The 22346-nt window shown below is 35.3% G+C and overlaps 1 protein-coding gene across 1 annotated transcript; it reads left to right on the top strand.

The window, feature by feature from the left end:
• Window positions 1-10486: 10486 nt before the first annotated feature.
• Window positions 10487-14784, top strand: LOC111504345 (uncharacterized). The gene is made up of 5 exons (XM_023158876.2): window positions 10487-10641; window positions 12549-12830; window positions 12917-13108; window positions 13746-13886; window positions 14580-14784. The coding sequence occupies exons 1-5, from the start codon at window positions 10575-10577 to the stop codon at window positions 14696-14698; spliced, it is 801 nt and encodes a 266-aa protein (XP_023014644.2). The 5' UTR covers window positions 10487-10574; the 3' UTR covers window positions 14699-14784.
• Window positions 14785-22346: the final 7562 nt, after the last annotated feature.

Genomic DNA, 22346 nt, shown 5'->3' with positions numbered 1-22346 from the left:
CAAATAAAACCAAATTATAGTAATTTCCCTGTACAAAATTATTCACACTTACAAAATTTTCAACAAACTAACTTTAGAAATCCTACACCTTCTACTAGTCAAATGCCAAATAGACCTTTTAATAATTATCAACAATTTAACCAAAAACCACAATTTCCAAGCCAACCCATAAATATCCAACCTAAACAAGTTCAACATAAATTTTTAACGAATAAACAAGTGTTTGGACCACCCCAAAATGTGTTTAAACCAACAAATAAACCTGATACTAGAATCATTCAACCAATGTCGACTACTTCTAGAAATCCTACGGTTAGTAGATCAAATATGCCTTACCACCCAGCAAATAACCGATCTTTTAGGCAACCCCCAAGACAAACCTTTATAAGTGAAGAACTTTACAACCATAATGATGACAATGAATACGACATGACACTAGGTTACCCCATTAACCAATACCCTGTCGAAGACCAATACCCAATTGAAGACCAACACCCTCCAGATCAATATCAATTAACTGATGAATTAAATGAATATTACTTTACTCCCCAAGAAACGACTGAAATAACTAACTCAAACACTGAATACGAAGACGAAAATTTTTACAAACCGCCTCCGATAAACAAGACGGTATAATAGAACTTTATTCAGGCTCTATAAATGGATTACCTTATATACAAATCCAAAATCCCCCTATCAAACTACTAATTGATACCGGATGTCATACTTCCATGTTAAGACCATCTATTGTAGAAAAATATTATCCAGACAGAATATTCAGAGAACCCTCTCAGTTAAAAACTTCATTAGGTGAAAAAGAAATTCAATATAAAGCTATTATCCCAGCTTTTGAAGAATTTCAAAGCAACTATGAAACGGAATATATTTTATTCCAATTTCATGAATTTTTTGATGGAATTTTAGGTTTAAAAGAACTTAAAAATCTTGACTTAAATATCGATTTTAGCAATCAAATCTTAAGAAATGAAAATGTACAAATCCCTTTCTACTATAGACAGCCTCACGAAACTTCTTTTACTATCGAAATACCACCATATGAAACTTTAATAAAGAAATACCCTGTCGATATCAGTGAAGGAGAAATAATAATTCCAGAGGGATTTATTGATAAACTATACGTACCTGAAACAATAACTTATGCCAAAAATTATCGCGCAACTTTCGAAATTTTTAATAAAACTAATAAAACTATCTCTATAACAATGAATGAACCGTTCCCATCCAACCAAATAAATAAAGAACAATTTGAATTTTATAATATTGAACAAGCCTTACCTGAAAATTATAATAATAATTCCATAACTGATATAACAAGTAAAATTAGGACCGACCATATGAACACGGAAGAAAAAAACGCAATTTTAACAGTTTGCAAAGAATTTTTAGACATATTTCATGATGAGAATACTAAACTTTCTTTCACAAACAAAATAAAACATGAAATTAAAACGACAGACGAAATACCAGTACACACTAAATCCTATCGGTTTCCTCATTGCCATAAAGAAGAAGTAAATAAACAAATAGAAAAAATGTTGAATGACGGAATAATACGACCATCATCATCATCTTGGAGTAGCCCTATTTGGATTGTACCGAAGAAAGCGGACGCCTCAGGAAAGAAAAAATGGAGAATTGTCGTTGATTATAGGAAGTTGAACGAAAAAACGATTGATGACCGATACCCCATTCCTAATATCGAGGACATACTGGATAAACTAGGGAAATGTAACTACTTCACTACCCTAGATTTAACTTCAGGATTTCACCAAATAGAGATGGAAGAAAATTCTATTGACAAAACAGCCTTCAACGTAGAACACGGCCATTACGAATATGTCAGAATGCCGTTTGGATTAAAGAACGCTCCAGCGACGTTTCAACGAGTTATGGATTACGTTTTGAAAGACCTAAGAAACAAAATATGTCTCGTCTATATGGACGATATAATAATTTTTTCGACCTCCCTTCAGGAACACATCTCTAATCTAAAGCAAGTCTTTAAAGTATTAAGAGAAGCTAAATTGAAAGTACAATTAGACAAATCGGAATTCTTAAAACAAAATGTAGAATTTTTAGGACATATTGTAACACCCCACGGTATAAAACCCAATCCGAATAAAATAAAAGCAATCCAAAATTTTCCCATACCAACTACTGCTAGAGATATTAAATCATTCCTCGGTTTGCTAGGATATTATAGAAAATTTATTAAAGATTTCGCGCAATTAACAAAACCGCTAACTCAATGTCTAAAAAAAGGAGAGAAAATCCTTCATTCTGCCGAATTCCTAGAAACCTTCGAAAAATGTAAACAAGTTTTAACTAATGAACCTCTTCTTCAACATCCCGATTTTAGTAAACCTTTTATCTTGACAACCGATGCTTCTAACGTAGCAATTGGAGCTGTGTTATCACAAGGCCCTCTAGGTAAAGATAAACCCATCGCGTATGCCTCAAGAACTTTAAATCCCGCAGAACAAAATTATTCAACTATAGAAAAGGAATTATTGGCAATTGTCAATTTTACCAAATACTTTAGACCTTACCTTTTTGGTAGAAAATTTACGATTGTTACCGATCATAAACCACTCCAATGGTTATTCAATTTAAAAGACCCCTCTTCAAAATTAGTAAGATGGCGCCTAAGATTAGAAGAGTATGAATATAACATCATACATAGAAAAGGAAAAAAGAATTCTGTTGCTGATGCCCTATCCAGAATTGAACTACATCCATTAGAAAATTATTCTTTACTAGGAAATTTCGATACGGAAGAAGACCGTTTAGAAGATTTCGCAGAATATTGCGTAGATGAAAACGATAACCCTGAGATTGATGAAATTGCCAAAATAGTGCAAGAAATAGATGAACTCGCCAATGAAGAAGTCGAAAAACATCAACCAAGAGAAGAACCCCAACCCGAAAATTACCACACAGGACATTTTCAACCAGCTAAAGAAAAACAAAAATTCTCAGAGGAAAAGAAGATTAAAATACTTTCAGACATAATAGTCGTACCAGCCCAACAAGAAGAACCGAAAATAAAACACTCAAATGAAACACAACATTCTTCGCAAGAAGACCCGATTTTAGAAATCCCAATATCAGAGCAACCATTAAATAAATTTAAAAATCAAATATTCTTAGTTCAAAGTAACGACATAATTTCACCAAAAGTAAGTATAACTAAACCCTTTGATAAGACACGTTTAAAAATCGTAATATCTACTAGAAACATTGAAAACGATATAGTAAAAATCTTTTTAGAATATTTGAAACCTAATACTGTTTATGGTATAATATTTCAAGAGGAATTAAAGAATGTAATAATTCCGATAATCCAAAAACATTTTAGAAACTCAGCCTTTAAACTTGTTCAAAGTAATATACTATTGAAAGACATTTTGAAGAAAAATGAACAACGAGAAAAAATTAAATACCATCATGAAACAAAAACTACACATAGAGGCATAAATGAAACAAAACTGTCTCTATCAAAAGTATACTATTGGCCTAATATGATTCAAGACATAACAAACTACGTAAATACATGCGTAACATGTCAAAAATCAAAATACGAAAGGCACCCTAATGTCATAAAATTTAACCCAACACCAATTGGAGAATACCCGTTCGAACATATTTATGTTGATGTTCTATCACTTGATAGACTAAAATTCCTAACAATTATTGACAGCTTTTCGCGCTTTGCACAAGCATACCCCATACAACTAAATGCGACAGACATCTTAGATGGTTTATTAAAATTCATATCCCATTACGGTATTCCAAATAAAATAACTTGCGATTCTGGCACAGAATTTAAAAATAACTTGATTGAAGATTTTTGCAAACTTCATAAAATTATGTTGCATTACATCACCCCAAAAAACCCGAACAGTAATAGTCCGGTAGAACGTTTTCATTCTACTCTAATTGAGGAAATACGAACTTTAAAATTAGAATTTCCTAATCGACCAATAACAAAACAAATGTTGTATGCGATTCTAGGATATAATAATACTGTCCATTCCGCAACTAAATTCACACCCTTCCAAATTATTAAAGGTAATGTAGAACACCAGAGCCCTTATGATGTAACGTTAGAAAAGATAACCTCAAACTATATAGAAAAACATTCAAGAAATATGAAAATATTAAAAGAAATAGTAGAACAAAACAATGAAAAAGCCAAGAACCTATCTAAAGTAAATTCCAACAGAAATGATCCCCCAGAAATTGAAATTGATAAAAATACTTTTCTTAAAGAAACTCCTCGAAATAAATTATCGCCCTTATATAAGGAAATTCAACCAAAAAAAGATAGTAACTTCAAAATTGAAACTTCTAAATCAAAATACCATAAAAGTAAGTTAAAGCCACAAAGAAAAATCATTAAGAAACAAATTGTTTCAGATGACGACGTTATACCTTCTACTTCTCGGAATCCTTGCGACGACAGGACAAGACATAATAATGACGAGGATAAATAACCCTATCCTTCCCTTTTCCCTTGGAAAAGCAAGATCCACTACACAAAAACATACGTTTATAAAATACATTGACTTAAAACAATTTGATTCTCCCCTAAACATCTTAAATAATAATACAAAAACAATCGCAGAATTTATCTTGATCAAAGACCCTTTATACCCACAACTACACCACATGTATAATCATCTGAATTATTTGCTAGACACAATCAAAGTGAAATTAATCAATATTAAACCTCAAGAAAATAATCGATCGAAAAGGGCACTTATTAATATAGTAGGCAGAACAAGTAAATGGCTCTTTGGTACTTTAGATGATGAAGATGCAGAAAAATATAATAAAGCAATTTTCACTTTGGAAAAGAATCAGAACATGCTTCACCATGATTTAGAAAATTACCTAACTATCACAAGAAAATTTATGAATGAAACTACGAATAGCTTACAGCAGATTGTTAAAAACCAACAATTAATTGACGAACAAATAAAAAGTATTGTCTTAAATCTGAATAAGTTCACGCTATTCTTAAGACTTCAAAATTCTCTTGATACAATGATAATAGATTGTCAAATTATATTATCAATACTTAATAACATTGAAGATTCAATTTTATTTGCAGAATTAAACATTATTCATAGCACGATATTACCATTATCTGATATCGAAGAATTATTAAAAATAATGTCAAACCTTTACAAAGGCAGTTTACCAAACTTTAAAAACATTCAGTCGTATAATAAATTACTAAAAATTGAAATTAATTATAAAAATGGAATTATTATATTTGCAATTCATTTTCCGATACTTCTTGAAAATGTTTATGATTACTTCCATTTGTTCCCAATTCCAATACTCAACCAAGCTATCGTTCCTTTAAAACCCTATATAATTCTTAACTCGACTTACCATCATTATGAAGATGAACCCTGTACGAGAATTGAAAATACCTGCATATACCATGTTGACAACCAAATTTCAAAAGAAGATTGTTTACCGAAATTACTAATTGGTAAAACCGATCATCAATGCCAGACGATTCAAATTCAATTAGACCAGGACATAATAGAACCTGTCAACGATGCCTACATGATTATTATCCCCATTGATAAGATCATGATTGAGAAAAATTGTAAGGAGCATGGATACGAAAATATCAGACAACCACAGTTGATCCATATCCCACATAAATGTAACCTCACTGTTAGAGGCGAAGTTTATTCCAACGACGCCACTTCCGTTCAAGGAAACCCTCTACAGTTACCCGAAATAGATACTATCCAGCTACATCCTGAGAATAACCCTATGAAAGTTCCTGAAAGAGTAAACCTCGACGAACTAACCCGACTTCAGGACCTTGCTGAAAAAACCCAATTACATCGACTAGAAGCCTTAGAAGAAGACAGCACTTCTTATACTTTAATGTATATTTGTATATTCATAGTTATAATACTTATTACATATTTTATTTTATATTCCAAATATAAGAACAAATTCAAATGTTTTAAAAGGAAAAATAAACAAGAAAATATTCATTTAGAAAATGTTGATGAAAATAATGTTAATGTATTATTTTCATCTTAGGGATGGAGGAGTTATGTATATAAAACCCTCCTTTATGCTTATTCATCAAATGCTGACTAAGTTATAATAAACTTATAAAAGCTAGCCATCTTGAAGGAAGAGTCAGTTCTGTTAGTACGATTGTCAGAGTAACTTCTGTACAATAAAGTCTGTAAATCTAAATAAAGTCTTTTTAAAAAGTGGTTCCCGTGGCCCGAAACTATAATTCGCATTATTGGTTCAAAAGTTGTAGAGTATCGTTCTTTCAATAATCCTTTTGAACGTGATTTAATGATTCAATATTACTGGAGTTCTTCCCAACACCAAATCGTTATTTCAACACCTAGATACGTATTTCGATCACCAAATGATCATCACATCACAAGTAATGATCCAATTCAAATTTTTCAAAAAATGTGTATTTCTGCACATTTCCAAAGTCACCCCTAGCCATTTTTGGTAGGGAATGAAAATATGTATAGTTGACAAGTTGATCAATTGGTACCTATTTACGTTGCGATGAAATTCAACACATGCAGTAAAGAAAATTTTTAACAAATATAGGGAGTAGGATAAAATGAAAAACATTGCTGTTGTGCTAGAAATCAACTCTAGAAAAAGGAAATGAACAACATAGAAACACTGTTGCAAGCAAGTCACAAAAAGAAATGGCTTCACATCAAAAACATTTTCTTGTGAAGTATTGTACCATAGTGTACCCAACTATTTACATTAGACCATGTAGACAGAAATTATAGTTGAAATATGTCGCTTAACAATACTTTTGCTCCAAAAATTATTGACAGAAAGTTAAAAATATTGAATGAATTTTTGACCATGATCCCGTGACCTGATTCGTTTTAAACTACAAGCCACATCAATAGGGTTTGTAGAAAGGTGTTTATACCCGCCCTACCACGGAGAGTTTAGCCTATAAGGAGATCCAATAACTTTTTTACAGTACAAACAATATGTACTCGTCTTGGTAATACTTTACGTGAAAATGTTTTCGGTGGGATATAATTTAACTAGATTTATAGACATAATATCAGCTAGCTATGATTGAAAGTTGCAATTCTGAAATTACAAAAAAGTAAATATTTCAAAATGAAATTTCGAAACATTCATCCCTCGCAAGTAACCATACCATAGGTCCTGGTAAATGCCCCCAGGAAAATAACTACTTCCCCGGCTAATACTACTATGGATATTGAATTATATCCGACAGACATTTATGCAAGTTACCTCACAGAGGTTAGTCTTGCAGATGTTTCTCGTTCATCCAGAAGCAAGACCACGCTGAAATCAATCAAGTAGATCACCTTCAGATCGGTCTTAAGGTATTTACCTGTCATCAGTGCACGAAAGATCCTACTCAAACAACTCGATTAATTTCAATGCGACTTGTCCGTATGTATGAAACCTCCATCTTAGAGAAAGACTGTTAACTAGTAACAGCTAGTTGGTGAATGGAGAAAGTCGTAAACCACCATATCTTCAAATATTTGAAAGGCTTCAACATCTTGAGCGATCATCAATATGGCTTTCCAAAACAAAGATCAACAGGCGACCTTCTATCTTGATTCTCCATGTTCCTCGATTGCGTAGAAACATGGAGAATCAAGAGCTGTTGCGTTTGATATTTCTGAGGCCTTTGACCGTGTGTAGCATGAGGATTTGCTGGCCAAACTTCGATGCTATGGCTTGTCCGATCTTTTTTGTGTATGGCTCTTCAGCTTCCTGAAAGAACGTCCCTGCAGGTGGTCGTCGATGAATATCTTTCGAATACTTTCACCATCAATGCTGGTGTTCCCCAGGGATCCATATTGTCTCTGAACCTCTTTTTATTATATATCAACGACTCATTGAAAAAAAACAAGAATCCAATATATTGCTTTGCTGACGACAGCACACTTGTCTCGTCATTCCATTTGGATTCTATGACATCGGCTAGGGAGGCACATCTTCACCGGCAGCAGGAAGTTGCAAATCTTAATAAGGATCTAGAAGTGATTTCGAATTGGGGTGAAAGTAACCATGTTCAATTCAATGCCACAAAAACCCACGCATAGGTTTTCTCCAAGAAGACAAATGTCTCCGAACCGGATATAATAATGTCAGGTCAAAAAATTCCGCTTTCTGCTTCGATAAGTTGGTTGGGGGGTTAAAATGGACACCAATATGTCTTAGCACAATCATGTCGCCGGATGTGCAAAAGTTGCTTCTCAAAATCTTGAAGCACTGTACCGAACCAGAAAACAGTACACACCTCAGCAACTTCTGATGCTTTACAAAGCTCAGATCAGACCTTCTTTGGAGTATGGAGCTCTTCCCCCAAACATACCCTGAAGTTGCTGAATTTCATCCAGAAAAGAGCCATCCGCCTGATTGGAGACGATAACATTACGTACAACCTTCGTAGCCTGGAACATCGAAGAAAGTTTAGAGATTTGTTTCTCTTCTATAAATACTTTTACGGAAGGTGTTCAAGTGACTTCGCACATTTGATTACACCAAGAGCGATATATATCAGAAAAACGCGTCAGACTGTGGCTGCTCATTGTTTTGAGGTCCAACTCAGTACACCTCGTACTTAACTGTTCAAGAGCTATTCCATCTGCAGAACTGCGTTCATGTGGAATTAACTTCCTGAGAACGTTTTTCCAAATGAATTCAATCTCCAGTGATTATAATCCAATGTGAATGGCTACTTTCGCACAGGCCCCACTCAGAGTGCGCCTCAAGAATTTTCCTGTTGTGCTTGTGTTTTGTCCTTAAAAAAAAAGGAATATTTCACTCAATGCAGTGGAGCCGCGTTGAAATTAATCGAGTCCCAGGCACTGTATTGTTTGGGTCGGATCTTTCCTGCACTAATGAGAGCTAATACCTTGAAACCGATCTGTATGTGACCTACTCAATTAATTTCAGCATGGTCCTGCTGCTGGATGAACGGAAAACATCTGCTAGACTAACACCTCTGTGAGGTATTTCGCATAAATGTCAGTCGAATATAATTCAATATCCAGCGTGGTATTAGCCTGAGAAGTAGTTATTTCCGTCAGGCATTCATTAGAAAGTACGGTATAGGTGATTGGGAGAGATGGATGTTTTGAAATTGTATTTCGAAATATTCATTTTCTTGTATCTCTCCTCGATACAGCTCTCATAATTTTGAATTCTGAATTTGTTATGAAAAAGCCATGAAAATGAGATTTCATAATCTCCCAAATCATTTGAATGCACTAAGGACCTGAAGTCGAAATAACATCAATAAAATAAAAAAAGTAGAATATGCCATATTCAGCAAACTGATGTGAGTTCAAATGTATGTTATGCAAATATCAGTTATTATTCAATTAATATTGTGCGGAACAGATGAACTGTTGCTGATTGAACAAACATTTGAAAAGTATTCAAGAATTTAGCAAATCGACGACAAAACTGATCGTGAACGAATGTTTTCATTCAAGTGATTCTTATAGTTGGAATTATACTTCTATCTAATTGAAATATGTTTAAAATAAGTTTTTCCATTAACCAGCTGTCGCACCCCTACGAACGACAACCCTCAGAAGTCGAAATTTGTGCGAGTTAAGGATTAACGTGTGATTCCTGACACGGGTTGGACGATAGCAAGTGAAGATTGATCGTTCACACTAGGGCTTGAACCACCGACCAACACGGCAGTCAATTCGAGTGAGTGAACAAAGCACCCACGCCGAACCGCTTGGCTACCGACCGACCAATGCACATGATATATCAGAAGTGTTGAGTCAAACTGCAGGGGATTATTTGTCATGAAATTTTATGAAAAAGTTTCATATAAACGTGTGTGTCAGCGGTTATATGACTTAGATCGTAGAGTATTTGTAGATCTGAAAAACTAGAATGGCAACTAAATTATCAAAATGCTGATGTCCTCAAAATTTATGTTGACCTGGTCTAACAGGAAAATATAAAGTTACTACCCTGATTGGTTAATTTCAAGTATTCAGATGAAAGAACCAACATCTATGAAATGGAAGTGAAACGAGATAAAATTTGCACCGATTGAGCTTCATATGTATGAAATTTGACATCTACCACACAAACTTATTATGAAAGTATATGTGATAAAAGAACTAGGCATTTCTGTGGGAGTGTATTGATGTTGATATTTAAAAAAATATTCATATTTTAGAAAATGAAATGATTTTTGTTATATTTGTTTTCATTGAACCGGAATTATCTACGACCCAATTTCTCCCAAACCAACGCCACTGGATAGTTCTCTGCGTCTCCTCAACACCCTGCTGAAGATAGTGTTGAAAAATGGCGAAGAGTAAAATATAAATTTTACACGATGTTAGCACTCGTGCGGAATTTTTAATTCAAACACTTGAAAATGCAAAACGCCCTCTCTCGAGAGTGGGGGATTGTTTCGCAATATAAAACTATACGAACAGGGCCTTCTTTATCATAGAGTACTTTGTGAACTTTCAAGAAGAAAAATCAAAATGAATATTTTGTGCTTTTTGTGTGTGGTATTAGTTGGAGTAACTTTTGGTTATCCTTCAGGTTATGGTGAGTACAATTTTGGATTTTTTTTATTTTCTCTGATACATATTTGGTTCCTCCGCTTTAGCAAAATCATTGAACTGTTTCAATAACCTGAACAGCATTCAAATTTTAATCACGAATTAAAAAAAGCCTATTCAAGAAATTAATCAAAGTTGTTTCATGAGAACTTGATAATTGATGAAAAATCATTTGAAAAAATCAAGTATTAATTTCAAAATATCAAAAGAATTCAAAATAAATAATTTCTATAATATCTGAGGAATGTATATATCATGAAACTAATAAAACGACTGATTGATAGTGTGTTGCTTCATCTAGTGTGTGAATGGAATCAGAGACATAAATATCAATAAAGTTGCGCTAAATTGATATCTCAAAATTTCCTCTAAAATTTTAGAGTGAACAAAAGCTGCATGAATTTTTTACCGTAACTTATGGTTTTGATGCAGTATTTGGTCCAACCTCAATCATTTTACGTTGAAACTACTTGTTGGACTCACAATACAGAAAGCTATAAAGCACAGAAATTAGAAGCTGAAGCTGAAGACACCTGACTGTATGCTCATCCACAATAACCGCTGATATCTGAAGTGTCTAAATAATCTCAAGAAGAGAAATTGTGAAAAACGAAAGAGTTTTTTGATGTGAATGTTTTACTTGACCTTATAGAACGAAGTATTGAATCATGAGGCTTCATTTCTGGTAATAAATCAATCGTTTAAGCGTGTTGTGACTGGTTTACCATATTCTTTCATTATACTTCCCATATTTTTCTTTTGTTTTTGTTTTGAATTCATCAGTGTCAAACGAGTACCTATTATTTCAAATCTACATTAAAGTAAAAAACGTTTGATCACTATTATTACCACATTGTAGAGGCTGAAATTATTCAGTTGGCTTAAATTGGTTAGAAGTTCTTCTGATGAATTGTCAGTTCTAGTTCTTAATAGTATTTTCTATTGCTTTATTTCTCACTGCTTAAATATATATGTGAGGGTTATATTCTTTCGAATTTCGATTCATCGTCTCAAATCAAAAATAATTTTTCATTTCCACATCATTTCCAATAAAAATTTTTTCTTTCCGGACCGATCAATATCAAACATGTTTACAATTTCCAGAAAAACAAAATCATTCAAAATTGTTTCACTCCATTGTATATTTATATTTGGAACCTTTGGTGTAATATCTATTGTATATGTATTTATTTTGAATAGAGGAATATGTATGTATATTAATATATATATTTGGTGGGAATAATCTGAATATCAGGAGAAAAATTAGGACGGACGTTTCTCATTTTCAGAAGTTAACCGTAAAAATAAAATGAGGTTAATGTTTTAAGTGGAGGGTTATACATCGTAAGGAAAGGCATCATTGATTTCCAATAAGAATAATTGAAAACTGACTCGAAACTTTAGAAATACGTCTCAGAAATAGTGCATGAATTATTTCTTTCAACAATTTGCTGGCAGCTAGATCACTTTTACGATATGATACGTTTCATGCTGTGAGGTTCTTATTGGTATTTTCACTTCCTGCCGTACAATCCATGTAAGGAATTACACGTTAAAAGACCTCGTTAGTTCTTAGCTCGCAGAAGTTTCGACTTTTGCGAGTTGTCGTTCGTATGGGGCGACAGCTGGTTAACCAAAAAAGAGATTTTTAACATAATAACATCACAAATGAAAACAACATAGAATAAACTTTTATTTCAGATGCATAACTACTCACCATAGGCAATAAAGAAAGGGAGAAAGAAACCACTAGTTTGTGCCGGTAACAAATTAAAATTTTGAAAAATTCGTGATATATAATAACTAACAATAAACTTCTGCATAAACTCTCTTGCCATCATATGATATGATGAATATTAATCAAAGTCATCTATTTTTTCTTTTTTACCACAGGAATCCACTCCAATCCTCGCCGCGCCTATATGATCGGGGGTTATTACAACAACCCCATATTTAGCCGTAGCAGAGAGTTCATTCCTCAAGGTTCTATGTCTGCTGTACTGACCGACAACATAGCTACTAACTCTTTTGTTGGGTCTAACTTGGTTCCAGAAGGACAACTGCCCTTGGAAGAATCAGAAACTGACGAAAGGTTCACCGAAAAATACAATGCGCAACCATTAGGGGATCCAAAACCAGAAGTAATTGATATCGACCAAAATGAGCCTTCACAAGGTGAGTTCAAAAATCTGAAGAAATCAATATGACGTCCAGCGTCTAATCGATTAGATTGTGAGTGCCATTTTTTTTTGACGTTTCAGTGCCTGAGTTGATTCTGGATGAAAAAGTTGAAGGAGTAGTCATAGCTGAAGATCCTTCTACAGAAGCAGCAGTGGCCAAACCACCCAAAAGAAAATCCAAGAGCAAAACTGAAAGGAAACCAGTGAAAAAAGATGAAGACGAAGAAGAAGATGAAGAAGAAACAGGATCATGGCCATTTGCAGGAGCAAGAGGTAAAGTATTACAATGCAATTCTCCAGGAAAAGAGTATCGTTAATTGTCCATTCAGATCAATATTCTAATTTAGAAAGATCAAGGCTTACATTTTGAAACTTCATTTTTTTATTCTATACTTGAATTAAACCATATCTTTCATCATTGATTTTCAATTAGTGAATAATTTTGGTCCGGTCTCTTCCACAAGATGAAGAAACATGAATTAAAATGCAGTAAAGAACATGGGACTCTATCTTGATACAAAAAATGTGGGAATTCTTCAAATAAAGGAAGAAAGCAATTCATTTTGTAATAAATAATTCACGAATATGTGCAAAGGAATAACTTTGAGACACGAACTGAATGAAAAAGCACTCTCGAAATAACTACTTTCACATAAACATGAAATTGCACAAAAGAAAAGTACTTTCGAAACAACAAGTTTAATATGAATATTTGATTATATAAAAAACACTTTTTTCTATTAACTTTGCACTTCAAACATTCGTTATAAAATCGAATCAGATATCGTTCACAGGGTTGCTACACTATTTGAACGCTGGTTGAACACTGAACCTGTCGTGATAAAAACTTTCCGCGATATTCATTTTCATTTCTGATGTGGATCTATAAGCATCTATGATATCATTTTAGGTATTCCATCTTACAATGCCTTCTTTCCAATCACCATTAGCGGAGGAAGCCCTCTCCAAGGAAGACGAACAAAATCGGCAGAAGAAGATGGATATATTCCTTCTGGATCTGCAACAGCCATTGCCAACTCTTTTTCTACTGGTAACTATTCCATTTGTATTCTACGAATCGTACAACAAATTAGTTGAAATATTTGAATTCTGCACTGATATTCTATGAACTGCTTAGCTCTACAGATAAAGATAATTTTGGAGGAGCAGAGTGATTTCGTGGGCTAGAATCTGCATTCAGTTTGATGTAAGAAAAGAGTCAAGTTGAAATATTTTGATTACTGGGGTACTTTGGTAGTACAGAGAGTAAAACGGAATTAATAACTGCAAAAATCATGACAGTAGCGCTAACGTTTTACACGTTAATTTGAAAACATTACAAATATTTCTCAATTATCATGTTATTCCATTCCCAACAATTTACGCCTTTGAAATAAAATATCAAGTGTTTGAGTAGTTTTGTACCAAAACATGTATTTGTCATGATTACAAACAAGGTTGAATAACCATTTCTACGAAACCCAATAAACATAGGTCAGAGTAATTTTACATGTCGTGTTATTTTTTTTTTAGGTTTACTATATAGTATGAGTCGAAAAATTAAAGAGATCTTCATTTTCGAATTCTACTCTTTTCAAAATATCATTACTGCATTTAAAAATTAGGAGAAATAGATGTTAAGACATTTTCTTCAGCCTTTCACTTAATTCTCTTGCTATAAATGATTCCGTAGGAATGATTTTAGTATATTTGTCCAGCAATAAAGTTATTGATGTATTTACAGGTAGAGGTGGCATTGCCACAAGCCACGCTACATCTTTTGGAGACCCATATCTAGCCTCCATGCTACTAAGGAATGGTTTCTTCAACACCAAATCGAAGAAAGCCGATCAGGAAGCTTAAATCAGAAGTCTAAGACACATCTTTTAGAATAATTTATTATCTGTTAGTCTTTCCAAAAAAAACTATTAAAGCGCTTATTTTATAAACCCCCGTTCTTATTTTTTCGAATAGAAAACCCATTTGAATTTTGGGTTCTCAACACTGGCCACTATGGCGGCTCGGATTTGCTATATCGAAAGCAGTGCTAAATAAGCTTGAAAAAATGAGCTAGCTGATATTTCGATTATAACCTTACTTACCATAAGTAGTAACAAGCAAAATCAGTGATAAAGGGGTAAACACCGATGATAAAGATGATTTTTATGATATAAGTGCAAACAAAACCTGAGGTGACTGTGATGAATAATCTAAAGAATTATCTATTCTCAGGCACGAACTTGAATTCGTAATTTGTCATTTCATTTGTAAAAACGACTCGAGAATTGGAAGATTTTATTTACTTATTGGATTATTAGATAATTCTAATTTGTTACTTGTATTACCATAAATAGTGAATTGAATCCCACAGAAAAATTTACAACGGAGAATATCACACTAGAAACTCACAACAATACAGTAAATAAATATAGTTTTGAAAACTAAAAAATACGCTTTTAAAGAGCATCGAACTAAAAAGTTGAGCTTGAAACAATAACGAATGAAAAATACTAGTATTTTTGTGAAAAAAGCGACAGGCGCTTGATATACAAAAAATATGGCACAAAGCGCCCACGTTTTTTTCACAATAGTACCAGTATTTTTCGTTCGTTATTGTTTTAAGCTTATTTGAAAAAAATAACTCTTCAGTTCGATGTTCTTTAAAAGCGTGTTATTTAATTTTTCAAACTATATAAATTTTTCATTTTTTACTTTCGTATGCTATAAAAGCGTGTTTTTAAGTCTTTTCAAATTATATTTATTACATCTACACTTTGGGATCAATCAGCCATATGTTGTTTAGAAAAATGGCCATTGATATTTTTCGATTCCGGAAAGGGAGCCTGAAAATCAGCTACCAAGCCCAAGACAGCAGGCTCACAAAGGAGGGTTACAAATAATGCATCTGGCACGCGTGTTAATAAAAAAAAACTCTTGCCAAATGAAGGAATACATGTAAAGTGAGTTCGAATTATATGAGGTTACGTACAGCGCCATCTGCCCGCGAATAGATCAAGCAATAATGTCGATATATCAAGGAATTCAATGTAGAATAAAAAAAGGCAATGAAACAAATGCATTCTAGTTCAAATTGACAAGAGATTGAAAAAAGAATAATTTTTGAGAAAGGACGGTTTAAGCTTTCTACTTATCCATTTTCAAACAAGAAATGTGGGAATTTAAAAAAAAAAGGAAGGAAGCAATCAATTTCATAAAAGTTAACTCGATACAGCTCAATATCAACAAGGCGTCTAGTCCTAATGAAGTGTCCATCATCGTACATAAAAAGTGCGCCACTGAACTCGCACCAGTATTTACTGACTTTCCAACGTGTCTTACAAGGAAAGGGGTTTTCCTTGTTGTTGGAAGATTGTTCGCGTTCTTACCCAAAAAAGGGTAAGAACGCGCAAATGACTATAGACCAGTCGCTTTGTTATCAGTGGTATAAAAAATCATGAAGAAAGCCGTAAACCACCATATTTTCAAATATTTCTCTTCAACATCTTGAGTGATCATCAATATGGCTTTCGAAAACAAGTATTTGAAGTCAAGAGCTGTTGCGCTTGATATTTCTGAGGCCTTTGACCTTGTGTGGCATGAAGGTTTGCTGGCCAAACTTCGATTTGTGTATAGTTTTCCAGCTTCCTGAAAAAGCGTTCCCTGCAAGTGGCCGTCGATGGATATCTCTGTACTTTTTCTCCAGGAATCCATATTGTCTCCAACCCTCTCTTTATTGTATATCAACGACTCGAGAGCTGTTGCGCTTGATATTCCTAAGGCCTTTGACCGTGTGTGGCATGAAGATTTGCTGGCCAAACTTCGATGCTATGGCTTATTGGATCATTTTTGTATATAGTTTTCCAGCTTCCTGAGAAAGCATTCCCTGCAAGTGGCCGTCGATGGATATTTCTCTAATTTTACCATCAATGTTGGTGTTCCCCAGGAATCCATAGTGTTTCCAACCCTCTCTTTATTGTATATCAACGACTCATCAGAAAAAACCAAGCACCCAATAATTGCTTTGCTAACGACAGCACACTTGTCTCGTCATTCAGTTTTGATTCCAGGACATTGGCTGCGGATGCAAATCTTCATCGGCAGCAGGAGGTTGTATATTTTAATGAGGATCTAGAGATGATTTCGAATTGTGGTGAAAGTGAATAGGTTCAATTTTATGCCACGAAAACGCATGAATCGTTTTCTCGAAAAAGATAAATGTGTAAGAACCGGATATAATAATTTCAGGACAGACAATTCCGCTTTCTTCTTCGATAAATTTGTTGAGGGTTAAAATGAACACCAATATGTCTTGCCGCAATTATGTCGCTGGAATTGCGAAGGTGCCTTCTCAGAAGCTTGGAACACTATTCCGAACCAGAAAACTGTACACTTCTTATGCTTCATAAAGCTCAGATCAGACCTCCACCTTATTGGAGACATGAACATTACTTGCAAACTTGATAGTCTGAAACATCGAAAAAGGATGGAGATTTATCTCCCTTTTATAGATACTTTCACGGAAAGTGTTCAGGTGACTTGGCACATTCGATTCCACCAAGAGCTGTACATATCAGAAATACCCGACGGGCTGTGGCTGCTCATTGTTTTGAAGGTTCTTTGTCAGTACACCTCGAACTTCACTGTTTAAGAACACATGAATGCGGATAACAACGTTTATATTTTATACACTTCCTGAGAACGTTTTTCCAATAATCTCGCTACTTGTGCTTGTGTTTTGCCCTCAAGGAAAAATATGTACCTATAATTGGTAGCAATAATTCTATAAAATTCGAGCTGAAATCGACGATTTAATAAACTTATTGGAGAAATCAGCACCTCAAATTCTTTTCTGAGTATGTATTATACGTCGGTCGGTAGACGGTCAGTTCGACGTGGGTGCTTTGTTCACTTACTTGAATCGGTCGCCGTGTTGGTCGATGGCTCAAGCCCCAGGCTGAACGATCGATTCTCACTTGCTATCATCCAACTCGTGATAGGAATCACACGTTAAAAGGTAAGACCTCGTTAGTCTTCAGCTCGCACAAGTTTCGACTTCTGAGGATTGTCGTTCGTAGGGGTGCGACAGCTGGTTAACGGAAACACAGATTTTAAACAGATTTTTCAAACAGATAATGGAACATAATATACATGAACCAACAATTTGGCTGTAATTCTCATTTAACGAAGTCTTTCGCAATTTCAACCTAGTACCTGTTATCATAAGTCGAAACTGTGAGATTCTCAATTTTCTAGATTTATTTGAGAAACGTAACAGTGGTTCTGAACATACTAATTGTGTTCAAGTTGAAGAGAATTGAATATGGGCTGTTCGGCCGTGGTCGGATGAAACCTCAAGTACCGAACGTTTCATCTGCTACTGCGGCAGACATTATTATTCGGTCAACAAATCGTATTGCCTGAAAAAATGAGCCACGGTCAGCATGAGAAATGTGAACTAATCGAATAAATGCAATTTGAGTATTTTTTTCAAGTTTTTCATAGTGTGGAATTTGAATTTGCTGGGTAGGAGATTGTAGAATTTAGCTGCGTTGTATGAGAAGCTGCGAGTGAAAACAGAAGACCTGTGTTCAGGAATGACCAGCAACGACCTGTTTCTAGTAGAAAAGCTGATGATATTCGAGAAAGCCTTCATTTTGTTTATTAAATAATGTGCCATTCCGGTGTTCAAGACTTTGTGGGTGTTGGTGAGTAGTTGCAGTGTTCCGAGGTTCAATAGTTGAGGGCAACCTGATTCCTTCATGATCGGTAATATATATGTATTTTCGTATTAGGTGAAAATAAAGCACTAGTCGTGAAAATATACTCTTTCACTGCTGCAAAACTTTATAACTAATACAATACCGAAAGCGATAAGAAATATATCTCATAAGTCATTATTCAAAAAAGAATTTGAAAAATTCTTATAAGAAAATGTCAGAATTCAGTGAAAAATGTTCTATCTCATAAAACTGGTTCAACACAAATATTAACTCAACTTGATCATGTTATTTCTCCTGCAGTATAATATCATCATAGCATCACCTATACTATTAATGTAGACTAGGCGGGTTAGACGGCGGGTTAGACTAGACTAGGCGGGTTGGCTGTCCTTGTTCATCTTTCACTCCCTGAACCACCCACTGTGCATGCTGATACAGTAGTGACGCAATTTCGCGAAGCAGTGATCTCATCCTATCATGAGAACTGTACTGAGGGTCAAAAGAGATAACTGCTCCTCTTCTAGTGGAACAAAAGCCTTGAAAATAAAAGAAAAGAAGTTCGACGACTATTCAATCGAGCTAAAGAGTCAGGTAACTGGGAGCTTTATAAAACCACTCTAATGTCATGCAACAAGAAAATTAGAAAGGCAAAATGGGAGTCTTGGAGAAAGTCTGTGAGAGTATCTCTGATTTACCTCGCAGCGCAAGAATTCACAAGATTCTCTCTAGAGAGCCGACTGCTGAAATTGGATCGATTAAACGACCCGATGGAACATTTACGACCTCTAGTAAAGAAACGTTTTCTGGAAATCTGACTCTTGATAACAACAGACCGCCCATCTTCGATGGCGCCAAACGCCCAATAAAGAACGACTGGGACATCGCAAGAAAGGTTATCACAGCACCGGCAGTTGTATGGGCTATCAAGTCTTTTCAGCCCTTCAAATCTCCCGGAGAGGATGGTATATTTCCAGCTCTTCTTCAAAACGGACTGGAAATAATTTTACCTATTCTCACAAAATTGTATAGAGCTAGTCTGGCGTGGAAATATATACCACCCAGTTGGTTGGCAGCAAGGGTGGTATATATACCTAAAGTGGGCCGGAGAGACCCACACCCCAAATCGGTACGACCAATCAGCCTCACATCCTTCCTGCTGAAAGTGCTTGAGAGGATACTGGACGGACATATCAGGAGGGTTGCATTATATGCATCCCCACTGAATAACCACCAGTATGCCTATCAAACCGGCAAATCGACAGATTCAGTATTAAACAACCACATTGAGAAAATCTCCCAATCCCTTGACAACAAGGAGATTGCGGTTGCTGTATTTCTTGACAATGCACTACCTAAATCTATAGGATTGTCTCTGGCTAGGAAGGGTATAGAATCGATCATAACTGGCTGGATCTATGCCATGCTAGTAAACAGAACTGCAACTAATACTCTTCAGGACGAGGCTATCAGGTTCAGGGTCACCAGGGGCTGCCCTCAAGGTGGGGTACTATCTCACCTTCTGTGGTCGCCCCTGGTGGATAGTCTGCTTGATGCCCTCGACAGAAGAAAAGTTGATCTGCAAGCTTATGCAGATGACCTTGTCATACTGGCAAGGTCCACGTCGGGAAGGGTAACATGTAAGCGCGTTAGACGTTGTTCACAGTTGGTGCCTGAGGGAGCAGATGTCTGTCAACCCCAGCAAAACTGTGTTAATTCTCTTCACCAAGAGGAGGAAATTGGACGATCTAACGCCACTTTCCCTTTATGGTGTGGTCATTCCATTTGGAACGGAGGTGAAATATCTTGGCATTGTCCTTGATAAAATACTTACCTGGAACGCTCATTTGGAAAAAGTTTTACACAAAGCCAGACTGTCTCTATGGACATGTCGAAGGATTTGTGGTAAAACTTGGGGTTTAGGTCCCAAACAAATCTTTTGGATTTATGTGGTGATTGTCAGACCACTGATCACGTATGGTGTAATTACTTGGTGGCCGAAGGCTTTACAGAAAACGGCCCAAGCGAAGCTCTCTGGATTACAGAGACAGGCTTGTCTGGCTATTAGTGCTGCCATCAGTACCACACCGTCAGCGGCCATGGATATCCTTCTAGATCTACCTCCTCTCCAAATTTTTCTGGAAAGGGAGGCTAGATGGACTGCATACAAATTTGTGCACATTGCCAATTGCACAAATCAATTCAATGCAGAGTGCAATAGACTGTTGGTTGACATTGGAAGTCACAGCATTCTGGAAATGACCTCTGACTTTATGCCTCCAACTGTCAACTAAGAACTGCCTGCGACTGTATTTCAAGTGGAAATTTACGCTATTGAATTATGTGCGGAGAGATTGGATAAATCCAACCTCACTCACAAGTCAATGAAAATATTCTCGGACAGTCAAGCGGCGTTGGAAGCTCTTGGCTCCCACCGAGCAACGAATAAATTGGTAGCAAATTGCCAAAAACGACTCTCCTCGATAGAAAGACTTAACAGATTGTCTCTGGTCTGGATTCCTAACCATACTGGCCTGGAAGGCAATGAGGCTGCTGGATCCCTTGCAAAGGAGGTTGCTGCAAGCAGCTCCATTGAACCAGAACCTGTCATTGGTATTGCTTTAGGCTTTGCCAACCAAAGATTGAACACCTGGATGGCAAGAAGATTTATGGACTTCTCACAGAATCTTCCAGGATTGGCACACTCCAAGACGTTTATGCACCATTCGAAGCTTGATACCAAACTGATGTTGGAATAAGATGTCTAACAGGCCTTCTTACAGGTCACTGTCATTTGAATCATCACATGCAGAGACTTGGACTGTCGGAAGACAGTGTGTGTCGCCTCTGTCTGGAAAATGATGAAACTGCAGAGCATATACTTTGTACCTGCTCCGCTGGGGACCGAATCAGGTTCTTTGAGTTCGGCAGATCCGTACTCTCACCATCTGACCTGAAAAACCACTCATCATACAAACTAATCGGCTTCGTTAAGAAGCTGGGTTTATTTGGCCGAGTGTGAATAGGTGGAAGCCACAATAAACTCTTATGGGTTGCGGTGGAGAAACAAATAGACCCACTCACTTCAGACCTACCTACCTACCTACCTAGACTATTCAATTTCAACTTTTTTATTATATTATTATTATATTATTTTACGTGTTTTACTAAATTTCAATCATCATTTATATTTTTCGTGATGCAATATTATTGCCTTGTATTTTGTATTTTGTATTATTTTTATTACATCATACTCATTAATTGTTTGCAAAAGAAGTGAAGTAGCACTTATCACCTAAACACTTTACTCAACTTGTTCCCTTGAAAAAAATGTACTCTTACTCTAGTGAATTATTATTATTATTCACTACGAAAAAGATAAGACATAGATAGATAAGATATGCTCGAATGAGCATACTTGAATTTCCTGAAAAAAATTATACTTGTGTGGCAGACTATATGTGAGGCTCAGAAGAAAAAAGTTACTTCACTTTCTTTTAGCCAAACATATTTCAATAAAATGCCGGAAATGCTTCAATATCCAATGAGACATCCTTTCCTCAAGGTGACAGTGAAATCACACCCTAATAGAAAGCTTTTTCTGTTTGTAGACAGATTCTCAAAGTCCACTGAGATAAATTTCCTCCATTATAGTCTTATCCGAAACTTCGATATTCCTCTTTTGTTAGTATTCTATTCTGCGAAAGATTGTTATATATATATATATATATATATATATATATATATATATATATATATATATATATATTCAAATTGGAAAATGAAACAAGCAA

Source organism: Leptinotarsa decemlineata, unplaced genomic scaffold (assembly GCF_025532065.1).
Source record: "Leptinotarsa decemlineata unplaced genomic scaffold, Ldec_3_MD MMD2_tig00000133_RagTag_RagTag, whole genome shotgun sequence".
Classification (NCBI taxonomy): Eukaryota; Metazoa; Arthropoda; class Insecta; order Coleoptera; family Chrysomelidae; genus Leptinotarsa; species Leptinotarsa decemlineata.
The sequence above is the reverse complement of the archived record's forward strand: the minus strand, read 5'-3'. Positions and strand labels throughout refer to the sequence as shown.

Bases quoted from the DNA above. Each gene is read 5' to 3' on its own strand.
- LOC111504345 (XM_023158876.2), top strand. From the start codon at position 10,575: ATGAATATTTTGTGCTTTTTGTGTGTGGTATTAGTTGGAGTAACTTTT. The intron at 12,831-12,916 runs GTGAGTTCAAAA...TTGACGTTTCAG, and splicing joins CCAAAATGAGCCTTCACAAG to TGCCTGAGTTGATTCTGGAT. The intron at 13,109-13,745 runs GTAAAGTATTAC...ATATCATTTTAG, and splicing joins GCCATTTGCAGGAGCAAGAG to GTATTCCATCTTACAATGCC.